General features: G+C 43.2%; 1 protein-coding gene, 1 long non-coding RNA gene and 1 pseudogene across 6 annotated transcripts; all 3 read right to left on the bottom strand.

Moving 5' to 3' along the window:
* Positions 1-5,029: 5,029 nt before the first annotated feature.
* LOC107278443 (uncharacterized) lies at positions 5,030-6,968 on the bottom strand. Of its 2 annotated transcripts, none has more exons than XR_001546580.3 (3): positions 6,160-6,968; positions 5,567-5,764; positions 5,030-5,321 (listed from the first exon to the last, which is right to left on the bottom strand). It is a non-coding gene; the product is annotated as an uncharacterized lncRNA (long non-coding RNA). The 2 variants fall into 2 exon arrangements; XR_001546583.3 differs by having other exon boundaries at positions 5,567-5,755; positions 6,160-6,949.
* Positions 6,969-8,937: 1,969 nt separating this feature from the next.
* Positions 8,938-11,234, bottom strand: LOC4340919 (probable jasmonic acid carboxyl methyltransferase 2). 4 transcript variants are annotated; one of them, XM_015786081.2, is made up of 4 exons: positions 10,918-11,234; positions 10,211-10,597; positions 9,552-9,821; positions 8,938-9,443 (listed from the first exon to the last, which is right to left on the bottom strand). In XM_015786081.2, the coding sequence occupies exons 1-4, from the start codon at positions 10,990-10,992 to the stop codon at positions 9,072-9,074; spliced, it is 1,104 nt and encodes a 367-aa protein (XP_015641567.1). In that variant the 5' UTR covers positions 10,993-11,234; the 3' UTR covers positions 8,938-9,071. The 4 variants fall into 4 exon arrangements, with proteins under 4 accessions (XP_015641567.1, XP_015641568.1, XP_015641565.1 ...); XM_015786082.2 differs by having other exon boundaries at positions 9,552-9,818; positions 10,918-11,222; XM_015786079.3 differs by having other exon boundaries at positions 10,211-10,632; positions 10,918-11,182.
* A 4,218-nt stretch (positions 11,235-15,452) lies between these two features.
* Positions 15,453-17,676, bottom strand: LOC136356990 (uncharacterized; annotated as a pseudogene).
* Positions 17,677-24,778: the final 7,102 nt, after the last annotated feature.

Raw genomic sequence — 24,778 nt, 5'->3', positions numbered from 1 at the left:
CTCTCTCCCACACTAGTACTACCCGTGCAGTTGACAGCAGTGGAGGACGATGCGGCGGCATGACGGCACGACGACGAGCATCATCCGCGGCCTCCTGCTTGCGGCCGCCGGCGTCAAGGGAGTGGAGAGAGAATCGTGCTGCCGCCGTCGCTGCTTCGGACTGAGATTGCTCCCCCAGCGGAAGCGTCGCCGCCTGCGCTCCCGGCCGGCCACATACGGCACTGCCGCCTCCGCTCCGCATCTCCCGGCCACATCCGCCGGCGTCTTCTTCCTTCTCGGCGAGGAGCGAATCAGCCGTCGCCACCCTGTGTCCGAGGCTGCCATCTGCTATTGACGTCATCGAGGTTGCCGTCGCTAGCCGTCGCCACCCCGTGCCCCCGCCTGCGCCGATTTGCCGCCCCGCGTCCGCCACCCAGTTGACGCTATTTTCTCTGCTTGTGTCGTGTGTGTGTGTGGCTAGTTTGGAGTTTGGATCAATTTAAGGTGGTTACTTGTTTTTGATCGTTCTTTTTGCGAAAATGCTCACACCCGAACGACTGGCGGGGCAGAGAAAAATCGGACGTTGTTTTTTGCCTGCCACTGCAGCATGCAAAGAATCTTTTCTTTTCTTATTTCTTCAAAAGATTTTTTTTATCGTAAACTATTTATCTAATCTACGATATAATTGCACCACTAAATTCGTTACAATTAAATCTTTACAATAAGACCACACATGATTATATTTCAACAAAAAATATTTTAGTTTTTTTATTGTTTTTTTAATGTTGCATGTGGTCTCTTTTGATGTTTCAACCAGTAGTTTTACAATGTTGCAGCTAGTGTACTCATGATGTTTCACTATGTATGGATCAAATATTGCAGTGGAACACGCTGTTGCAACAAATCACCCATATATTTTGGAAACCCTCTATTAAGAGAATTTGGTTTATTTTTTGTTCCACCAAAAATGTTTCACCTAGTGTACTCATAATGTTCCACTATGTATAGATCTAATGTTGTAGTGAACTAAAATATTTCATTGCAACAAAAAACCCACATATTTTGGAAACCTCCTAAGGGAATTCGTTTCGTTTTTTGTTTCACCTAGTGTACTTATAATGTTTCACTATGTATAAATCTAATGTTGCAATGAACTGAAACATTCTTTCGCTATTTGCTGAATCATTGTTTTTATATAAGGTGAAACAACACCCGATTTAAATGAGTGAAACATTTTCGATCTACTTAGCGAAACAATTCCGATATACCTGGTGGAACATCGTGCAACATTTAAAAATAATTCAATAATAAGCTATTTTTTTTCATCGGAATATATCCATGTGTGGTCTTGTTTTGAAGGTTTAATTGCAACGAATTTAATGGTATAATCGGATCATGATTTGGATAAGTAATTTAAAAGAAAAATTAGTTTAAAAGTAGTTTTGCACGTAAATCGGGTGCCGACGTCATGCTAACGTCAACGTCTGATTTTTCCCAGAAGCATCGGTCGTCCGACGCGTAGGCCCTTCCTTCTTGTTGTAGTTGATTGCTGGAAGATTCAAGATTTTTGTGTGTATAAATTGTAGTGCTCTTATCGTTCTTGCCATGGAGAAGTTGGTACCCATTTTTTATGCTTGTTTTTCTCGGCGGCCATGGAGAAGCGGAGAGGGGATTCTGCTTGTGTTGTGTGTGTGTTGGCATGTGGCCATGGAGAAGTGATTGGGAGGAAGAAGAAAGGGAGGAATGAGTGAGAAGCGGAGAGGGGATTCTGCTTGTATTGTGTGTGTGTTGGCATGTGGCCATGGAGAAGTGATTGGGAGGAAGAAGAAAGGGAGGAATGAGTGAGAGACTGACATGTGGGTCCCACTATCATAGACTTTTAACGGAGAGTATAGATGGAGAGGCTGTTGGAATGAATAACGAGTTTGACTTGCTAAATTAGTTGGAGAGCTAGCTATATGGATATTTGGAGAGTTGAATTTGGCCATTCTATTAGAAATGCTCTTAGTAGATCAAACTTAACTGATGTAGCACAAAGTATGAAAAGAAACATAATATCTCGACAATCAAGCCTTTGGCTGATTTTTAGAGTGGTGGATACCTTAGCTAATCTAATCTGGTAAAGCAATTTAGTCGATACCGGCATAAACCCTAAAACGAATCTCAGTCGATATGAGTAAATTGAGCTACCAAACAAGATTAACTAAGATATATGATAAATATGTGCTTACATTAACAAGATTAGAGTGTCGAAGCTCTAGCCCTGCCGATGCAAACAACCATAATAAGTCTTACTCCTCGTCTGAGATTGAAGCCGATACCCCAACTTGAAGAAGGAACTCGTCGAGAAAAGTAGAAAAGTAAAAATGGTAGCGATGCGCCGAAATTGTATTGATCGAGAGATAAATTACAATGAACCATGGTTTCGTTTAGTATAGAACAGCCAACAGTTCAAGTGCATGCAACTGGAGTGGAAAATTTGGGCCCATGGTTTCATCGTGCAACTGGCCATTTTTTTTTTTACAAATAGTAATAGATTCGTAACTGAATTTGGAGCTTGTTTGATCTGTTGCCTTGAAATATTTTAACTTACTAGAAAAAAAAATGCCCGTGCGTTGTAACGGGTGAACGCTATTTTAATCTTATTATACGGTTTAGTTAAGATGAAATATACTTTGGAAATTCGCATGGATGTATATTCTGTTTTTAGAAAATCATGAGCTGCAGTTAAGAATCCGATCGTCTTAAGTTAGCATGCAAGTTTTTATAAGAGATTTATTATACGACTCTTATATTTCCAAAAGCGAACGGACTTAAAAATTAACTCAAATACGGATATGTATTTCCAAAAGCAAACGAAATTGAAAACCAACTCATACACGGATGACGTACCAAATTACCGGTAAAAAACATCTTCAATTTTTATAATAGTAGACGATGATTTTGGAAACTATTACTCTAAACACTGTCAATGTATTTAAATAGTATTTTGTGGCGGAAGCAGCTCTATGATAAAAAAAAATAGAACAGAGATGGTCAATACCACAAAACACCCAATACAAGTCAGCACTTAGGGGTGAAAACGGTCACAGAAATTCCCGATCGACCGACCGAGCGCCGTTTTCGTATAAGGGTACCGTTTCTGACGGTACCTTTTTGGCTATTTTTAAATTTTGTTTTTTCTAATTTCTTTCTGCATCGTATTAATGTCTACACTGAGTAGTTTAGATGATAAATATGGTCAATTACTAGCCGATCGAGCATCGTTTCTGAAGAGATGCTACCAATTCTGATCGTTTCCGACCATTTTCACACCTTTTGAAACTATAGGTGCCGGAAGTGCTAAAATCGGCACTTATAGATCTTTTCCCACCTCCACGGACTAAAAACACAAAAAACTGGTGGCTTTAAGTGATTATAGGTGCCGGTTATGTAAAAAGAACGAGGTGTCGGTTTTTTTAAAAATCGACACCTTTTAAAAACTGAGCCGTGAGTCGAGCCGCCGAGCAGCAGATAAGGGAGGATAGCGTGCGGCGATGAGATAAGTCTCTCTCTCGGTCTCATCGCTCCTCTCTCTCTTGCGTCTCTCTCTCTCTCTCATCGTGCCTCTCTCTCTCGCGAAGCGGCGGTAGCACTGGCCTCCCCTTTGCCAGATCTAGCGGGAGGGGAGGCAACGACAACGGCGGTCTCCTACGGGTGGCGGCGACGGCGACGTCGATGGGCTTCGGATCCCACGGGCGACGGCGGTGTGCTCCCCACTGCCAGATCCGGCGGCCTCTCTGTCCACCTCCCCTCTCCTGCCTCGGCCTCTCCTCTCCATCTAGCGAGCAGCGGTGAACGACGGTGTCCTGGTGCTTCCGCCTTCGGTGAGCACCCGTGCCGACTTGCATTATCTTTCTCTCTCCCTCCATCTCGTTCTACTTTAACCCTATCTTCATTTCTAGATATGGAAATAGCTTTTATCCGCTGAATCTAGTCGACGGCGATGCGACTACATGATTTGTTGGTGGTTTTTATGATGTTTGATTCAACGATGTGAAAAACTGATGAACATTCGATCCATAAACTTGTTGTTGATTGTCTGATATGTAGTTTTTTCTTTTTATTTGGATTTTTGGATTTATTTCTGGCGCTTCGATGCATCGGTTCGGCTCAATTTGAGCCGAGCCAGATCTTTTTTTCAAATCCTATACCTCAAAGGTGCTGGTTGGGAAAACCAACACCTATGGGGGTTTCTCAATCGGCACCTATTAAGGCTTTTGGTAGTATTGGCTCAACAAATATAACCGAACACAACTCATACCGACATAGGCGCAACCGCATGCCCGTGGGCCCGTGCACGGCACAGAGTTTCCCTATGCATATTGATGTTGACAATTAGCATAGTCACTAAAGCGGCGAAGGGGACCGATATCAAGTGAAAGACAAACGATTGGAGCCTCGGCGTGAAGGGTTGCGTAATCACGAAATTAGAAGATGAAACTGTTGGTTTTTTTTTTTTTTTGACACGCCGATAACACGAACTGGATCCACCTAAAATTTTGCGGTGTTATGGTGTTGCCAACTACCTGATTTTTCTGTCACATTTCCTCTTTTTGGTGGATTCATTTATGTTCTTTGCTTTCTCTACACGGAATCCTTCATTTCGAGCACAAGAAACGCTTGTGCAAAACAACACCATCTTTTTTCTTTTGTTGTCCCACACGAACTGAAAATCCGACATGACTAGCATATGCTATATAGAAATCCTGGGCAGATTGGATGTCATTAAAAATCATTCCAACTTTTGGTTCCTTGGAAGCATCACATTCAGGTGTCCAACTTGAGGACTGAAAAACTGTGTGCTGATGGTTAGAATGATATCTCCATAGTAAGCAAATGCAATTGATGTTCTTGTACTTACACAGAATGGTGCACTCCATGATTTCTGCGGTGTGATGCACATTTGAGTTGGAGTAGAAATGTTCTTTACGGTTGATTCAGCGTCAGAAACAATCTCATGGGGCTGCAATGGCACAGCCATGCTCACCTCACCATCGGACTCAAAAAATAGTTGTGCAAGTCAGTACAGACCCAAATTAGCTCCAAACATTGAATCCATAGGGAAGTACAGAGCAAAAACGAAAAAAACAGAAGCTATATTGATACTTCACTGTGTACCTTATTTCAATGAATCAAATAACACATTTCTTTCTCCTCACTGCAACTGTGCTTGTGGGTGTGCGAGGCGATAGAGCACGGACAACTCCTAGTGTGCATGATAGTAGGCGCCACTCTCAGACTTAGGGGCGGAGTGCTTGTCGAACACCTTGAGGGCGACGAAGTAGCTGCTGCGATAGTTCCTGCAAAAAATATGGGTTCTGTGAAAATGTAGCCGAATAGTGTACACACTTGCTTATAGAAAATATGAAGCTTCACCTAGCGCAAATCAGATCTAGGTGTACGAGCAAATGCATTTGGCAATAGTTGTGCAAGTCAGTACAGACCCAAATTAGCTCCAAAACATTGAATCCATAGGGAAGTACAGAGCAAAAACGAAAAAAAACAGAAGCTCTATTTGAGAACATATCGAAACTTCACTGTGTACCTTATTTCAATGAATCAAACCACACATTTCTTTCTCCTCACTGCAACTGTGCTTGTTGGTGTGCGAGGCGATAGAGCACGGACAACTCCCAGTGTGCACGACAGTAGGCGCCGCTCTCAGACTTAGGGGCGGAGTGCTTGTCGAAGACCTTGAGGCTTGAGGGCGACAAAGTAGCTGCTGCGATAGTTCCTGCAAAAACTATAGGTTCTGTGAAAATATAGCCGAATAGTGTACACACTTGCTTATAGAAAATGGTATACTCTATATAATTCTAACTGAATCAAGTAGTTTTGAGACAAGATCAGAAGAAAATATACTAGAGCATGGACTAGCAATTTGTACAAAAAAAAAAGATGTATGTAGCCATGAATAGCAGGAGTTAGAAAATGATGGTACATTTCAGACCGTGTCTACAATCTGAACCAACTAACCAGACCTAAGCAAGCAAACATTTCAGAACATTTTTCAGTCCAACAAATATGAAGCTTCACCTAGCGCAAATCAGATCTAGGTGCACTAACAGATGCATTTAGCAATAGTTGTGCAAGCTAGTACAGATATTTCAGAACATATTGATACTTGTCACTGTGTACCTTATTCAACGAATCAAACAGCATATTTCTTTCTCCTCACTGCCACTATGCTTGTGGGTGTGTGAGGCGGACAACTCCCAGTGTGTGCGACAGCAGGCGTCGCTCTCAGACTCTGGGCTGGTGTTCTTGTCAAAGACCTCGAGGGCGATGTTAGCAACCTTCTTCACTAGAATCAAACAACAGTAGTTCTCAATACAACTTGGAAGTGTTTGACTAGAACAAGGTTTAATAAGAATGGGGATACAAGCTAATAGAAGAGACTGGATTGTCCTAGTAGCTGTAGTAGAGGTAGTAGCAAGAGAGGTAGTAGAGGAAGAGAGGAAGATCGACAAGGTTCAGCCTGAACCAAGTTGTCGCCGCCGCCGCCGTGGCCGAACCCGCCGATGCATGTTTGATCTCTGTACTGTTCGATCCTTGAAGTCCTTGTACTGCTGCCTTTTGTATTCCTCATCCATTGCTTGATTGGGCCTTGGCATGGATCAGCAATTGAGTCAGCCCATGTGCAGCCCAATGGGTTCCTGACAGGCGACGAAGCCGCCGCCGCAGGGAGGTGCTGCCACTGTGGCTGCGCCTGCGACGAGAAAGACGATGCACCTAGAAGCCCCAAGCTAACAGTGAGAAGCTGCAGCTAGTACTAGTCTCTCATCCTCATCATCACGCACGCCGGCAAGCAGGTGCGCCATCACTCATGCCGGCGAGCAGGTGCGCCATCACTCACAGAGCTTCTCGCATCAACCTTAGGTTTGGGAGGAATGGGGGAACCAGGGAATGGGGATTTTGGATTGGAGCTATGGAGGGGATGGACAGGGAGGAGAAAGGATGGGAATTTTAGACTAGAAGCGGGGTAACGTACAAAATGCACTGCGGAGGCGGGGAGTAAACTGCAAAATATATTGGCTAGGAAGAACGAATGATCTGGATCGAACATTTCGAATCGGACGGCCCACAATCGAGGTTCCGTTGTTTCATTGAAAGAGGGGGTTCCCCACCCGAAACTTTCCCCATATATTGTGCGGTAGTAGCACATCGGCTTCAGTATGGACCACCACCAGACCAGTGCTTTATACTATAACTTAGACTTTTAAGATAAACCCTAGCTTACGAACCTGACACGTATATGTACAGGTTCGTAGTTAGGATTGGGGTTTTTTTTTTATGGAGGGGGCATCTATTATGAAAATATTTCTCATGGTGGTCATAAAAAGATAAAGCTTGTAATGGTAACATATATGAATATATAGAAATTTAACGTCATGGGATGATTTAAGTTAAAGAAAATATATTATAATATGCTATAGAAAAAAATAATTTTATTATTAGTAACTGATTTGCTTATTTAATATTCAATTTGTTTGAAGCAAATATTTTACTATCCTATAATATCAAGAAATATTAATAAATTAAAAGCAATAGTGGAGTGCAAATTTACTTTCACCACACTACTGAAGCATTTTGGAGGACCATAGATAAGAAAATGAATGTGAAGTATTATTTGTCCTATTAATCACTTCTTATATTTTATTTCTATCTTACTCTCAACCACCCACCCACCTCTAACACCATTCATTATGTAATGGCATCACGAGAGTCCGCCTAAAACCTTAATCTATATTAACAATATATATAGAACTTATTTTGAAACGAAGGGAGTATTAAAAAGCTTACCGTACTACTTTCATGTTGCAACACAATAGTGTAATATGAGAAGGGGTCAAACTAGAAATTGAAAAGAGAGTTTTAAATCTAGAAGATCTAATCTGACGCGCCTCAAATCACCTCTCCTTGCTTTGCTTCCTTACAACTTGCTATCGGCTACCATTGTTCGCTTGTAGACCAGCTCGAACTACCTTGCTTTGCAACGCTGCTTGCTGTGATCAGGGTCACAATTTCGGAACAAAATTTTTAAAATTTCTGAAATTTTGGTTCTATCGGACCCCCCGATACGATATTATTTTGGCCCAAATTTTTATTTTTTTTCAATTTTTCATGAATTTGGTATTATTTTGTTCAAATTTGATCAAATTTTATTCAATTTTTTTTCGGAAATTTCGGTATTTCGACCACCACTGGTACAAAACACTAAACCTGGTTGTTGTCGATGTTGTCCGCCAATAGCCGCCGCTGGCCGCATGCGCCCCTGCAGGTTTGCCGTCCGTCGCCGATCGATTGATCGCCTGACGTTTGAGAGAGCCAGGTGACCAGGGAGTGCAGATCCTCTGCAGTACTACTGGTGCAGTAGCAGTGGTTGATGTGTAGGCCCTGCAGAGGATCCTTGTTGGTGACCAGGAAGTCAGGAACCCTAGGCAGTTACGATCGCGAGAGGCGGACTGTGGAGAGGGAGTGGAAAGGTGACGCGACCCTTCCTTTTATGATTTCAAGGCTAGGATTTATAGTTTTTTTTCTTCTTTTCTTATTCTTACCGTACACGCCTACTTGGTCCTTGGGCTGGGAAATTTTTGGGTTCTCCGGGCATCAATTAGGCCTGGTTTAGTTCCCCAATTTTTTTTCAAAAAACATCACATGGAATCTTTGACATATGCATGGAGCATTAAAATATAGTTTAAAAAAATTAATTGCACAGTTGAGGGGAAATCGCGAGACGAATCTTTTGAGCCTAATTAGTCCATGATTAGCAATAAGTGCTACAGTAACCCATATGTGCTAATGACGGATTAATTAGGCTCAAAAATTCGTCTCGTGGTTTCTAGGCGAGTTATGAAATTAGTTTTTTAATTCGTGTTCGAAATCCCTTTCCAACATCCGATCAAACATCCGATGTGACAACTAAAAAATTTCTTTTTATGAACTAAAATCGGCCAATATAGTGGTATAAAATCTACCAGATTTAAGAATGGATTTACTGTCGACAGAAGGTAGCAGTTACATAATTATAATTATAATCTACCGGATGGTCATGACGGCTTCTTCTCGAGGGACACAAGCAGAACGCCTCGAGGGTTTTGTGCAAGCTCGTCTTGCAAGCTGCCCTCCAAGCTCCACCGACGCTCCGCCGTCCTCACGAACTCATCCATGATCCCTTCTTTTCCATCGCATCCGGTCGGTCCAAAATGCTGAACAATTATGGGCTCGAATGCGGCTCTCAGCATACTTGCTACCCTTGCCGAGGTGATCAGCGCGCTGTACGCACCACTCGTGAGTTCAGGTACCTGCATCTCCCGTATCAAGAAGGACCCTTCTTCTTGGATGATCTGTCTGATCTCTTCATCGGAAGGTCCGTAAATCGGCATGTAGAATGTTTCAAACTTTTCTTTGTCAATCACACCCTGTCAATTACTCCAAAATCTCAGCTTCTCAGGATGCCATAGATAGTACTAATCATTTGTTCGTTAGCAAATGGTGAAGTTCTAGCAAGGTAAAACAGTTAAATTTACCATAGTGACCATGTCACTTAGGGTCATGGCTGTGGATTCCCATGCGTGCGTGAGTTCGGAGGCGAGATCAACAGATCGCCTGCCTGCAAGTGAGAGTACCATTCGGCCTCCTGGGACCAGTTCTACAGCCCTCATCTTCAGAAACGCCATGAAATCCTTCCTGAACTGCCGTGCATAAGCCCCAACGACCACGGCTCGTCTCTCTCTCCTCACGTTCGCGTCAACGTCGTATGCCGGAATTCCGTTCATCTTCAGATCTTCAGGAGCCTGCTGCCATGAAATTGAAACAAAATTTTCGCCTCAAAGAATAATAAATTCAGAATGCATGCTGGTGATCAGTACTGTATGATTCAAATTTTTATTATTTTCTAAACTTTTTATTTAAAAATAAACTTTTATAAAACTTATTTCAAATTCTGAACCTTTTAATTACGCTAACGTGACAAATAACAATGTCTGCACCACCCATATCGAGCGTGATAGTTTTGTTCTATCACGACAGTCATGGTGTGTGGTAGAACAACGCTGTCATGCCAGACAAACTAGCGTGACAATGTTGTTTTGCCTCTGTTAGTATGGTTAGAAGGTTCGTATGCTCAAAATAAGTCTTAAAAAGGTTACTTTTATTATAGAAGAAAAAAAATCTTAGGATTTCTGACCTCGGAGAGCCAGTGGAGGCTGTTGGACGAGCAGACGAGATGCAGGGATTCAGCGGCGAAGAGCCTCCCGTAGAAGGAGCCAGGCACGACGCCGGTCAGGAGGACAGGCTCGTCGCCGTTGTTTCGCCTGAACTCCACGAGGCTCTTCACCACCGTGGCGAAGTCGTTGTCGGGGAGATCGTTGAGGAGTACGCAGAGCTCCGCCGGTGGCGGTGGCCGCCGGAGCGCGAGGCACCGGCGGCGGAAGGCGTCGACGGCGATCGACGCGAGCGCGAGCGCGTTCGGGCCGGATGAGCAGCCCAGGTCGGCGATCACCATGCTTCTGCTGCATACGAGGTCGGCGATGGCGTCTTCTATCAGCGGCCTCATCCTGTTCTGTTCAGCGTTCTGCAGGTGCGTTTTACTCGGGATTAACAGCTTTTCTGAAAGCCAAAAAATTTCGGGGGTGACTATAAACCCGAAATTAAGAAAATTTCGGAATATATCGGTCCGAGAACATTTGTATTTTGAGCAAATTTGAAGACATTTTGCAAACTTCTTTTACTTTATCGAAAAGTCTGACTTATATATGTTCAGTTGATTTTCATTTTTTCTCTCTATAAAAAAAAATAATAATTACATTCTTCCTCTAAGCAGAAAAGATCATAGGCAATTGTTGATTAACTAAAAAAAATTGTAGATTAACTAATTAAGAGCAGAGAAACGACCTGAAGAATGGAGTTTCGAGCATAGCTTGTTTCCCCTTGGCCTCGATTCATATGTACCATCTGTTTGGATGCCATGGTTTTTGCCTAATTTGCTTGGAGCAGCGCTGAACACCAGATACTTCATCTGCTAGCTAGAGCTAGCTAGAAAAAAACGCAGATCTTGTAGTTGTACACTCACCGGCGAACACTAGGTATATTCTTTTCTGTGCCAATCATATGGCATAACTATTCTGGCTGCTAATATATAGACATTTGGCACAATTAATTAATGCCATCCTGCTTCCTTTTCAATTATAGAATTAGTACATATGGAGTCTGAAAGTTTCAGCGGTACGAAATATCAACACACGATCATTTTCGTAGCACCATCAACATGTCACCATCAGTTGGCCTGTTTGTTGCGGCGTTATCTACACCACTGCCGCCACAATATCCTAGTTAGCCTCGGGAAAAAGTTTAAGGTCCATTAATGTACATACTACATCCATCCTAAAATAATTATCGCTTTAAGTTTTTATTTACAATGTTTGATCATTCATTTTATTAAAAAATAAAATCATTATTTATTTTGTTTATAGCTTGCTTTATTATCAGAAGTACTTTAAGTATAACTTATCCTATTTTATATTAATACTAATTTTTTAAATATAAGACGAATGGTCAAACGTTACAAACAAAAAGTCAAAGACACTACTTATTTGAGACGGAGGTAGTACTATTATTATTGTCCCTAGTTGGCCTAATCTACACAACACCCGAGCACAATGACAATTGCTCATTCCCAAAATAAGGCCAAAAATAGAGTAGGTGTAAATTTTCAGGAATCGCACTTTGAAAATCTCATATAAAAATGCTAATATACAATCGATTGTATATATATGACATCTTGTCACAAATGGATTAAAGATGGTAACAGAATTTCAGTTATTTCATGTCTTAGATTATCAGTCATATCTTGTTTACCAATATTAACTTGTGCAAAAGCAGTGCCAAGGAGCACTGTTTTGATTCTTATTCTCACTTAGGAGTAAGTAATAATGAAATTGGAGAAAGGAGCATGCACAAGCCACTGGTGGAGAAACCATCTTTGGTCGGTCGACCAGATTTCACAGTAGTCTCGGTTGTATTAAAAACCGGGACTAAAAATATCTTTAGTCCTGGTTTAAAAGCTCCAGGGGTACTTTCCAATCTTTAGTACCAGTTGGTGTTACCAACTGGGACTAAAGATCTATTTGTAGTCCTGATTGATAACACCAACCGAGAAAAAAGATCGCCATATACTCTTCACCACCTTGAAGCTCTGGAATTGTTCTGCCATTTTCTTCAGAGTCCACTGTTTCACTATGTTCTCCGTACCTGCGGGTAGCGTGAACGTCTCGAGCATTGTGGTCCACATCATCTCTTTCTCTGATTCTGGGACAAAGCTGTCATTATCCCCGCGTGCCCTTGTTCTGCGCCAGTACACCGTGCTGACAGGCACGTTATCCCTCACAACCCAACCACTGTGGCGTACAAAATTCTTGGCTGCTTCTACCGGGGCACTAGGTCGGCCGTCTTCGTCCACCTTAGTTATGATGTGCCGACCCTCTATCTTCTTCGCGGCACCTCGTTGTCCACGTGCCCTCTTCTGTCCAGCGGAGGGATGACTTCCACTAGCCTCCTCCTCCTCGTTCCCCTCCGCATCCCTCTCCACGTTCCCCTCCTCGTTCAAGTACTGGTTTGGATCCTCGTTCAAGTACTGGTTTGGATCCTCGTTCCCCTCTTCTTCGTTCCAGTACTGGCTGCTTCCCTCTGCAATTGTATCGTACAGTATCTGTTCCTCATCGCGATCAGCCATCTGTGCATACAAAAATATTTGTTAAGTCTATAGGTCATATTTGCTAAGCGTAATATTAAAACTCTACTAATCTTATATTAAATATCTAATAATCTTATATTAAAATTGTAGTAATCAAATATGCTAAGTCTAACAATCTTATATTAATACTCTAATAATCTTATATTAAAATTGTAATAATCATATACGCTAAGTCTAACAATCTTATATTAAATCTCTAATAATCTTATATTAAAATTGTAATAATCATATATGCTAAGTCTAATAATCTTATATTAAAATTGTAATAATCATATATGCTAAGTCTAACAATCTTATATTAAATCTCTACTAATCTTATATTAAAATTGTAATAATCATATATGCTAAGTCTAACAATCTTATATTAAATCTCTAATAATCTTATATTCAAACTATAATAATCTTATAATCTTATATTAAAACTCTAATAATCTAATAATCTTATATTAAAACTCTAATAATCTTATATTAAATCTCTAACAATCACTTCTTTACATCACTTGCCTGCGCGAATTCCTTCGATGGCTAGCTACCACTTCGGCTTGAGGGACAACGATGACGTCTTCTCTGCAACATTACTAGGAAAATGTATTAGTCTAAACGGGCCAAGTTACATATATTGTATTTCACGTTTTAACCTATATATATAATCATATATGTATGCTAAGTTTAATAATCGTTTAATTATCTCGTTCGTACACGTTTCGCTCGCGTTCGTTCTCACACTCTTAGTACAAGTGCATTCACGTTCGTAAGCGTTTCGTTCACGTTCATTCACGTTCGTTCGCGTTCGTTAACGTTTCGTTCACGTTCTACCACTTCGTTAACGTTTCATTCACGTTCGTTCACGTTATACCACTTCGTTAACGTTTCGTTCACGTTCGTTCGCGTTCGTTCACGTTCGTTAAGCGTTCGTTCATGTTCGTCCATGTTTCGTTCACGTTCGTTCGCGTTCGGTCACGTTTCAATCACGTTCGTTCATGTTCGGCAATGTCGGGGTGCGCGGCAGTGGCGGCGGCGGAGCTGTGGCGTGGCGGCGGCGTCTCGTGGTGGCGTGGGGGCGCGGTCCGTCACCGTGGGGCACCCCGGCGGCGTGGGGGCGCGGCGGCGGCGTGGCGTAGCGGCCCGGCGGCGTTGCGCGGCAGCGTGGCGAGCTCGAGGCGGGGGCGGCGGCGTGGCAGTGGCGTCGGCGTCGTCGGTGGTGGCGGCCGTGTCGAAGTTGGTCGTTGGCGGTGGCGGTTGAACGCGGCGTGGCAGTGGCGTCGGCAATGAGCTAGGCGGCGGTGGTTTGGAGAGAGAGAGAGGCAGCGGCGGCTCTCACCCAAGAGATGCGGCAGCGACGTCTACAGCAGAGGCGGCGAGGACCGCCAAGCGACGGCGAGAGACGACGGCGGCGTCGGCGCGGGGTTGCCCTAGGCAGTGGCGGCGAAGGAGAAGCCGAGATCGATCTCGATGGAAAAACGTCTAAGTGTTGGTGGAGAAGACGAGGGCGCATTGGGAATATATATACCCCTAGATCTTTAGTCCCGGTTGGTGAGAACATCCGGGAGTAAAGATATCTTTACTCCCTGTTCGTAAGAGCAACCGGGACTAAAGATCGGTTGCTCTTAAGATCTTTAGTCCCGGTTGCTCTTACGAACCGGGAGTAAAGATATCTTTACTCCCGGATGTTCTCACCAACCGTGACTAAATATCTTTTCCCGCTATTTCCAAATTCTTTTTAAACCCGATTAGGGTTAAGAACCGGGACTAAAGATGATAGCACTGAATTTTGAATTTCAGAACATATGTGTTTCTAAAATAGTAAATAATACATTACAATTATTTAAAGTCGAAAAATTAATGACAAAACCTTCGAAAAATTATTGTTGTCTATAGTAAACTAAGTGGATAATATATAATAAGCACATGAATGATTTAAAATTGTTAAAAATTCTAATAATCATATATAATTAGCATATGCATGATATTAAATTATTAAAAATTCTAATTAACATATGTAAGTACCACATGCATGATTTAAAATTAATAAAAATTCTAATAATCATATATAATTAGCATATCATGATATTAAATTGTTGAAAATTCTAATTAACATATGTAAATACCACATGCATGATTTAAAATTAATAAAAATTCTAATAATCATATATAATTAGCATATCATGATAATAAATTGTTGAAAATTCTAATTAACATATGTAAATACCACGTGCATGATTTAAAACTTTTAAAAATTCTAATAATCATATATAACTAGCATATGGATGATTTCAATTTGATAAAAATTTTAATAATCATACATAATTAACATATGCCATACAACAATTGATTTGTATGGATATTCAACACATCCAAAATAGTTTACATCGTGTACACAACAATTACGGCAATACATCGGCGGTGACGGTTGACCACGCATACTTTCTCCTCACTATTGTTCCTTCCTTGTGATCGCTACATGAGTAAGGGGTTTCTTCATTTGATAGGAGGATGCTAGGGTCAATCGTCACCGTGAAAGGGGGTTGCCCATCAAACTGATCGTAATCCTCATCAGTCTTGTCCTCTACTCCGACGATTTTTCTTTTTCCTGGGAGAACCACGTGGCGCTTCGGGTCGTCAGGCCCTTTGCCCTTTTTTCCTTTGCTAGACATGTCCTTGACGTAAAAAACTTGCATTACATCATTGGCGAGGACAAAAGGTTCGTCCGAGTATCCAACCTTGTTAAGGTCAAACGTTGTCATACCACTGTCATCAATCGTTACGCCTCCACCAGTCAACCTAACCCATTGGCACCAGAACAGAGGGACCTTGAGAGGTCCATAGTCAAGTTCCCATATGTCCTCGATGGCACCGTAATACGTGCCAGTTGTACCATCGTGTCCCATGGCATCGATACGAATAGCACTGTTCCGGTTCGTGCTCTTCATGTCTTGGGCTCTCGTGTAGAATGTGTACCCATTGATTTCATATCCTTGGAATGTCGCGATCGAGCCAGATGGTCCCCTCGTCAGGAAGGCCAGTTGTTGGTTAATCGTCTCGTTACCTATGAGATGTTGTCGCAGCCACGCGGAGAAAGTATCAATGTAATGCCGTGTAATCCAGGCATCGGACTTATCGATGTTTCTGGCGTGAACTAGAGCCAAGTGCTCCTCGATGTAGGGAGCCACCAATGAAGATTGTTGCAGAACCGTGAAATGGGCTTTACGAAATAAATTGTTGTCTACCGTCATTATTGCTTTCCTTCCGAGAGTCCCCTTTCCCCGTAGTCTCCCTTCATGGCGTGATTCAGGTACCCCGATTGGGCTAAGGTCTTCGATAAATTCTACGCAGAATTCAATGACCTCCTCTGTTCCATACCCCTTAGCGATGCTTGCCTCTGGACGAGCACGGTTACGAACATACTTCTTCAGAATGCCCATGTACCTCTCGAAAGGAAACATGTTGTGCAGGTACACAGGGCCGGGAATACCGATCTCTTTGACAAGGTGACAAAGCAGATGCGTCATTATATTAAAAAATAAAGGTGGAAATATCAACTCAAAACTGACAAGACATTGCACCACATCATTCTGAAGGGCTTCTAATCTATCCGGATCGATGACCTTCTGCGAAATTGCGTTCATGAAAGCACATAGCTTTGTTATTGTTGCCCGGACATTGTCTGGGAGGATACCCCTTATTATAACTGGTAGCAGCTGTGTCATCAACACGTGACAGCCATGAGACTTTTGGTTTGTGAACTTCTTCTCCTTCGTGCTTATTATTCGCTTTATATTCGTGGAGTATCCTGACGGTACCTTGATGCTCTCTGAGCATTCAAACATACTTTCCTTCTCTGCCTTGCTAAGAGTGTAGCTGGCTGGACTCAAGTAATGGCTTCCTTTCTCCTTTGGTTCCGGGTGAAGGTCGCCGCATTGTTCCATATGCTTCAGATCATTACGTGCTTCTAGTGTATCTTTCGACTTTCCATATACACCTAGGAAGCCAAGAAGGTTTACGCAAAGGTTCTTAGTGAGGTGCATCATGTCGATTGCGTGGCGGACGTCCAAGAATTCCCAATAGGGTAACTCCCAAAATATGGAGTTTTTTTTCCACATCGCCGCGTGACCATCTTCGCTCTCTATAGGCTGGCTGCCAGGCCCCTTTCCAAATACTACTTTAAGATCTTTCACCATAGCAAACACTGTTTTACCGCTGCGATGTTTTGGTTTCGTACGGTGGTCCGCCGTATGTTCAAAGTGCTTGCCTTTCTTCCGTACCGGGTGGTTTGCTGCAAGGAGTCAACGATGACCCATGTACATAACCTTCCTACAGTGCTTAAGATACGTACTTTCTGTTTCATCCATATAGTGAGTGCAAGCCTTGTACCCCTTGTTGGACTGCCCGGATAGGTTGCTAAGTGCATGCCAATCGTTGATGGTTACAAACAGCAGCGCTCGTAGGTTAAACTCCTCCTGTTTGTCCTCGTCCCACACGGGGACACCTTCCTTCTTCCACAACAGTTTAAGATCTTCGACTAGTGGTCTTAGGTACACATCGATGTCGTTACCAGGTTGCTTGGGGCCTTGAATAATAATCGGCATCATTATGTACTTCCTCTTCATGCATAGCCAAGGGGGGAGGTTGTAGATACACATCGTAACGGGCCAAGTGCTATGGCCGCTGCTCATCTCCCCAAAAGGATTCATGCCATCCGTACTTAAACCAAACCGTTTGTTACGTGCGTCCTTTCCAAAGTCTTTAAATTTTCTGTTGATGTTTTGCCACTGCGAACCATTGGCGGGGTGTCTCAGCATCCCGTCCTATTGACGCTCTTCAGCGTGCCAACGCATCATTCTAGCATTCCCCTTGTTCTTGAACAAACGCCTTAGCCGTGGTATTATAGGGAAATACCACATCACCTTAGCAAGAATTATCTTCTTCGTTAGCTGCCCGTCAACTTCTCCTGGATCATCTCGTCTAATCTTGTATCGTAGTGCTTTAAAAATAGGGCATGCTTCTAGGTTCTCGTACTCCTCACCGCGATATAGGATACAATCATTCGAACATGCGTGAATCTTCTGAACTTCCAGTCCTAGAGGGCAGACTATCTTCTTAGCATCGTACGTTGTCTCGGGCAATTTGTTTCCCTCCGGAAGAATGTTCTTGACGAGTTTCAATAAATCGCCAAATGCCTTGTCACTAACACCATTTTTATCCTTCCATTGCAAGAACTCTAGAGTGGTATCCAACTTTTTGTGCCCCTGCTCGCAACCTGGGTAAAACGACGTTCTGTGGTCCTCTAACATCTTGTCCAATTTATGGGCCCCCTTTTCACTTTCGCAGTCCTCCTTGGCGTCCTGCAACATCTAACCAAGATTATCCGCAACGTCGTTACAATCAGTATCCCTTTCCTCCTCGCCCGTTTGATTTCCTTCAAATCCAGTGTACTGAGCAAAGTCCGGAATATTGTCGTCTTCCACTTCATCTTCTTCCATTTCAACCCCTTGCTCTCCGTGGGATGTCCAACAGTTATAGCTTGGCATGAACCCCGACTCAAACAAGTGGAAATGAATAGTCCTAGATGCACAATACTCCTTCTAATTCTTACACTTATTGCATGGACAACAAATAAAACCCTTATGCCTGTTAGCTTCGGTCACTCTCAAAAAATAATGCACGCCGTCAATAAACTCTTTGGACCACCAGTCAGCGTACATCCATTGCCGATCCATCTACATGAAATGAAAAAAAATCGTACACAAATAATTATTCGTACAATAATAACAGTCATACAATAATGATAAAATAATTACAAACTCTTTCAACAGTCATACAATAATGACATATCATTATTCATACAAAAATTATAAAATATTCCACCAAATAATTCTTATTTACTATTTCTAAAGTTTTAAACTAATATTAATGTGTTTTACTTCTTTTAATTTTCATTTTAGTTTGTTTTCTATTATTTAAGATTAACTTTCACTATATTTTCCTTCTCAACTATTTTATAAAACCTTCTTTAGCAAATAAACTAAATTTCTATATATTCTTTCTTCCCCACACACATTTTCTCTCTCATCAACTTACAACAAAATTTTGGAGATAAAAAGTGTGCAAAACATAGCTCCAAATGTAATATGACAAAAAAAAATATTGGAGTATGAAGTTGCTAACCTTTTAGGTACCTCCGATTTGTATATAATCACCAAAATAAATTCACTAGAAATTTTGGCATGACCTCTCCTCTTTTTTGAATAAATTTTGAAGCTTGCTCGGGCTGGAGGAGGAGGAAGACATATATAAAGGGGTGGGACTTTAGTCCCAGTTGGTGTTAAAAACCGGGACTAAAGATCCCGGGGGGGCCTGACAAGCCCTGACAGCATTTGACTTTAGTCCCGGTTGGTGTTACCAACCAGGACTAAAGATCAAATATGCCTCTTTAGTCCCGGTTTTTGTTGCAACCGGGACTATTGTGGAATTCGGCAGACCGACGAAAGATGGTTTCTCCACCAGTGTAGATAGAATTTTTTTTCACCATCTATATAGAATAAAATCGGAGAGTCGCGTGAAAAATGGTTTGGTAGTGTTCCTATCCACTTCGATTTGTGTATATCTTGTCCGCCGGTACAAATTAAGGAATTCACATCGTTTGCCTATACTAGCAAAACGATTGCAATATTTCATGCACAAGAAAAGTAAGGATCGAATTGTAAATAAGCGTTTGTTCTTCTTTTACCCATACAACATCCTTCTCGCGAGTATCATTCACCTAGAAAAGCAACCTGCGAGACATTTGCTTCCACACAGCTCACACCATCGTGCATTGTATGGTCGCACTGTGGAAATATTTGAAATGACGATTGGGCTAGCCTGCAAGTCCAATTTGAGTACAAGTACGTCAAATAGAAAGAAAAAAAATCATACTCCAAATATATCTTTGTTATTTATGTCAGCATATTTGCAGGAAACATATATATATATATATATATATATATATATATATATATATATATGACTTCTATCTGTTCCCACTTTTGTCATCATGTGTGTTCGGCATTTTTGCCATTGAACGATGCAAAACACATGATTTGTTTGAACTGAAGAACACATATAATTGTTTTTCCCTAAAATCACATGTAATTTGTTGGTCGTTCCGTAATCAAAAGAATGACACAAAGTCTACTTAAAGCATGACAAGAAATCCAAATTTATATGGGCACAAAACAGAAAAGTGGGATCACCGCAATAATGTCAATCCCATATTTATCAGCAGCAACCTAAGGCCACTTTTAGTGTTATCTTTTCCATTTGTTGGTATATATTCAAGTTTGTAAGTAATTAACATTTATGATGTTTCCAAAGTATAAATCTGGTATATTATATTTGAAATTTCGGCTCCCATGAATATGGTACACTGAACAACTTTTACCCCTATAATACAGAAACGCACTTCCCTGCCAGTTCAAAACCTGACCATGATGCAGGTTATGAACCGGTTGTATGTTTAAATCCATAGAGGATAATAGCCAAGTGCTAAACCAGCTGCGATGCCAGTGATAACTACTGCGCGATTCAGCGCTAGAACTATCATTGATAGGGTCTTCGGGTAAAAAAATCATTTAATGGTCCGGACACAATTGGCAGTTGGCAAGACTGGACGGTCGAGACAATACGCATATTGTATTAACAAAGTACACAAATTATTAGCAGCTAACATTTTTCTAAAATATTCACAAAGTACACATATTCAAGGCCAAAGTAAAATGGGTTTGAATATAATTAGTTCACATATATTTATTTTACAATCTTTAGTTAATTTATCGAGTAGCAGTTGAAGGCCAAGTTTGGTGTATATCTTTTGCATTTAGGTCACTGCATTAGTTAATGTATATATGCAATCCAGGTATGAAAATATTGACATTTATTATGTTTCCAAACAATTAATTAATAAGCTACATTTTAAATCCCACCTCTACATTAATCCCTACTACGCTCACCAACAATCGGTATTTAATTTACTCAATTCTATCTTGGTCCTAGTATCCCAGGGTTAAGTTTAAGCAAAAATCCATTTCGCAATTAAAGCGCTCCATATATCTTCGATTCGATATCAAGCCGCTCCACGCACCTACCTTTGACCCTCCCCACTATAAAAAGGCCTCCCCTATCGATCCAAAGTCGCACATAAGACCATAGAATAACTAGGAATTATTAGTGTTCCCCCTTTCTTCTTCTTCTTTCTTCCTAGCTAGAATCCATGGCTTCATCAATGGAGGACAACCATTCCAACTCCTCACAGTCCTTATGGCGGCTTAGTCTCTTCTACCCTTATCTTGAAAGCGTCATAGCGGATGTGCAGTCCAGCGTCCTAGTAGACCCTGTCTACATATGCGTAGAGTGCAGCGAGGTGCACAGAAACCAGCAGACCATGGCTGCACATTGCAGGTCTCACATCCGTTCAGATGGCATGGAGAAGGGCACTGTCAGGCACATCAAGTACAACCCTGACCATACCTTCTCCCTGCTGTGCCATCAATCGTCGAACAAGATCTACTACCAGGTGACAGTCCCAAATTATCCCAATAACCCTAACTCTTCTGAGATAGGAGTAGTTTGGGCGTCAGATATACTGAAGAAATGCGTAGATCTTGGCTATCTTCAGCACCCAGCATCAGTCAATGCCAGTAGCGCTGTTTTTGTTCCAGCTGCTACACCAACAGCGCTTGATCTGACACTTAGGTTGGGTCCTAGATCTACTGCTGGTAGCACGAATCGGCAGATCGTAGAAGCCCTTTTTGCTGGGTCTGGAGGTTCAGCGTGACTGCTGCGAAGATCGGCGATGAGCGCAAATGAATGGAGGAGTTAATTAAATGCATGGTTGGATCTGCCATTGGATTAGTTGGAGGCTGAGATAAGAGATTCAGAACTGATAATTTAGGTTCTGATGAGCTGAGTGCGTGCGTCTATGTTTTTTTTTCCCCATTAGTTATTTGTTAGCAACGTTTCTAGTTCAGTTTTGAATGTGGTAAAAGTTCGAAGTATCAATCATCTGTATCTCTGTGCTCGATCTGAAAGGGAAAAAAATATCAGTTGCTTCAATGTTAATCATTCAAGTGCATCAGTGATCTATAAATTAATTTAATTTGGTCCATCGTCTTGATATAGATCTTTATTATCGATCCGAATAACAATTATTTTTCTTATGAGTTCTATTCATTCTCGGATTTTTATCTCACAGATTTTTTATCACTACACCAGATCCTCACATCTCTGACGGGATACCTGTGACGGGCAAACGAAATGGTCACTGATGACCATCACCTCTGACGGGTCATACGGGATGCCGTCATCGGTGAGGCATCCAGCTGCGACCCGTCACAGGTAACTAGTCACCTGTGACGGGTTAAAAATAGAACCCGTCACAGGTGAGGTTACCTCACCTCAAACGGGTTTAAGTCCTAACCCGTCACAGGTGACTAGTTACCTGTGACGGGTCGCAGCCGGACAGCACGTCAGAGGTGAGGTTTACTCACCTCAAACGGCTTTAAGTTCCAGCCCGTTTGAGATGACTTCTGCCACTGTATATATATGTCTCCTCTCCCAGCGGGGCCCACATGAGGAGATAAGGTCGGCCGGCTCCCTCTTCTCCACTTCTCCTCTATCTCCTCCACTTCTTCTCTATCTCTCCTCTCTTTCTCTGTGCCGTGGCGAGGGGAGGCGCGGCGGCGCCGGGCCGGCTGGGGCGGCGGCGGCCCGGCCGCCAGATCCGGCAGGGGTGGGAGGGAAGGCGCGGCGACACCGAGCCGGCGGGGGTGGTGGCGGCGGCCCAGCCGCCAGATCCGACAGGGCGGGAGGGGAGGCGTGGCGGCACTGAGCCGGCGGGGGCGGCGGCGGCAGGCCGGCCACCAGATCCGGAAGGGGCGGGTGGGGAGGCACGGCGGCGGTCCAGCCGCCAGATCCGGCAGGGGCGAGGGGAGGCGCGGTGGCGGACGACGGATCTGGAGCCGTGGCGCGTTGGCGGCCGATGGCAGGAGGGGAGGCGGCTGAGGCCCGACGGCGGCAGCGGTCTCCATCTCCGCCGCCTCTGCCGGCGACGCCTCCAGCCGCGCCTCCGCCTCTACCCGCGCTAGCCGGCCGCCACCTACACCTCCACCTCCGCCGACGCCTCCCCCCGCCTCCCGGCCGCCAACGCCACCGACGCCTCCCCTCCCGTCATCGGCCAGCCCCGCGCCACCGCGCCTCCCCTCCCGCCCCTGTCGGATGTGGGAGATCTCCGGCGGATCTTCTTCGTCCCTGAGCTCCGGCGGCCGCTTCTTCGTCCATGAGGACCGGTGGTGGTCGCCGGTGGTCGCCTCGAGGTGGTTGGCGCCAGATCCGGTCTCCAGGTGGTTGGGGACCACTGGATCTGGAACCCCCGGTCTCCGACCGCTGCCTCCTTCACCGTCCGAGCTCCTTCGCCGGTCGCCGCCTCCTTCACCTTCTTGACGCCAGGTCCGCCGCCTCCATCCATTGCCAGCAAGTCCTCTTTCACTCATGTATTTTGTCTTGTGTTGTTCATATTGTTCCAATTGTTGCTACTATGATTGATGATTCTGAGTCCTATGGTGATTGAGATTCTTGTGGTTTTGTTTTGTGATTGGGACAACTGCGATGGAACAAAGAAGAACTGTGACGATTTTTTTGATTTGTGAATGCCAAATGCAATCGGTCGAAATGAATGTGCTGGTAACCTAGGAGGACGGTGTTTCTCTTTTTTTCCCCCCTTTTTTCACACCAGTGACGGTCCCAATTAGTTGGGCCGTTTGAGGTGACTCTCACCTGTGACGGGTTTTGGTTGGGACCAGTCAGAGGTAACTCTCACCTGTGACGGGTTTTAGTTGGGGGCCGTTTGAGGTGGCTCTTACTTCTGACGGGTCTTCACCCGTCACAGGTGACTCAAGTCATCACTGACCACTAATCTCTGACCAGGAGCTGAACCTGTCAAAGTTGAGGGTTTGAGCCCGTCAGTGCTGACATGATCCAGTGTAGTGTATTTTGGCAAGTACCTGAGCCGAATACCAAATTACCAATAACTAGGTAGCATGGGATAGCTTCTTCTGTGATATAAATTGATCCTTAGCAGAAGAACGTACTACCTTTCAATTTAGCAGGACCAATAAATATAATAATCATACATGGTTCTATATGGTTTGCCCAGACATATATACTTATATATCTGAGTATTATGTAGCCGGATCTACTGGATTATGAACGATTTTAGAGGTTATTACTAAAAGTTTAAAACAAGTTTTTTTTGTCTTCCTGCACCAAAAGGTTTACTTGGTAGTTGATACTACTGGAGTTCCTGAGGCTGCTTTGCACCAAAAAAAAAAATCTGTTGTTTGTCCACGGCCAGACATTAAAACTGAATTAATTAGCGCTCATTTAATCCTCTTCTTCCAATGTTTTGTGTGTTAGGATACAGAAGCAATATATATTCCATCATTTTTTTTAATTTAAATTTCATCTTGCACTACAGGCTGGAGATATGTTGTAGTTTCAGGACGGTGATGAAAGTATAAACTCGATCTGAAACTTCACACTTTTCTTGAGATTGGAGTGTTGGGCTATCTTCCAAATTGTCTGCCATGCGAATTATGCGGTTGACATGATCGAAGAGAATTAGTGTGCAGTTTGATGACCCTCTTGTTGACAAAAAATACGGTTCAGAGTTTGTTTTTTCGGAATGGCTATATGGCTGGCAAATGATTTTTGAGACCAAAATCATGCAGATTACTGACCTTGGGATCTGCTTTGCGATTCGTGCTCCGATGGCCTTAGCTCTTCTCCTCCAACTCCAGTGACACCTTCTCCAACTCTAGCGACCCAACAAAAGCAATGGAATTAGGTTTTAGGGTCCTGGGTTGGGATGGGGGTGGCAGGGGGGTTGGGGGGAGGGGGAAGAGGGGGGATAACCGGGCTTAGAGGGATAGCCGTGGGAGGCGGCGGTCCGGTGGTCCGGCGGTGGGCGGT

This window comes from Oryza sativa, chromosome 6 (genome assembly GCF_034140825.1).
Source record: "Oryza sativa Japonica Group chromosome 6, ASM3414082v1".
Taxonomy (NCBI): domain Eukaryota; kingdom Viridiplantae; phylum Streptophyta; class Magnoliopsida; order Poales; family Poaceae; genus Oryza; species Oryza sativa.
Note: the sequence above shows the minus strand (reverse complement) of the source record. Positions and strands in the feature narration are given on the sequence as shown.

Bases quoted from the DNA above. Each gene is read 5' to 3' on its own strand.
- LOC4340919 (XM_015786079.3), bottom strand. From the start codon at position 11,041: ATGAAGTATCTGGTGTTCAGCGCTGCTCCAAGCAAATTAGGCAAAAAC. The intron at 10,633-10,917 runs GTCGTTTCTCTG...TTTGGCTTTCAG, and splicing joins CTCGAAACTCCATTCTTCAG to AAAAGCTGTTAATCCCGAGT. The intron at 9,822-10,210 runs GTCAGAAATCCT...ATTTCATGGCAG, and splicing joins GCCTCCACTGGCTCTCCGAG to CAGGCTCCTGAAGATCTGAA.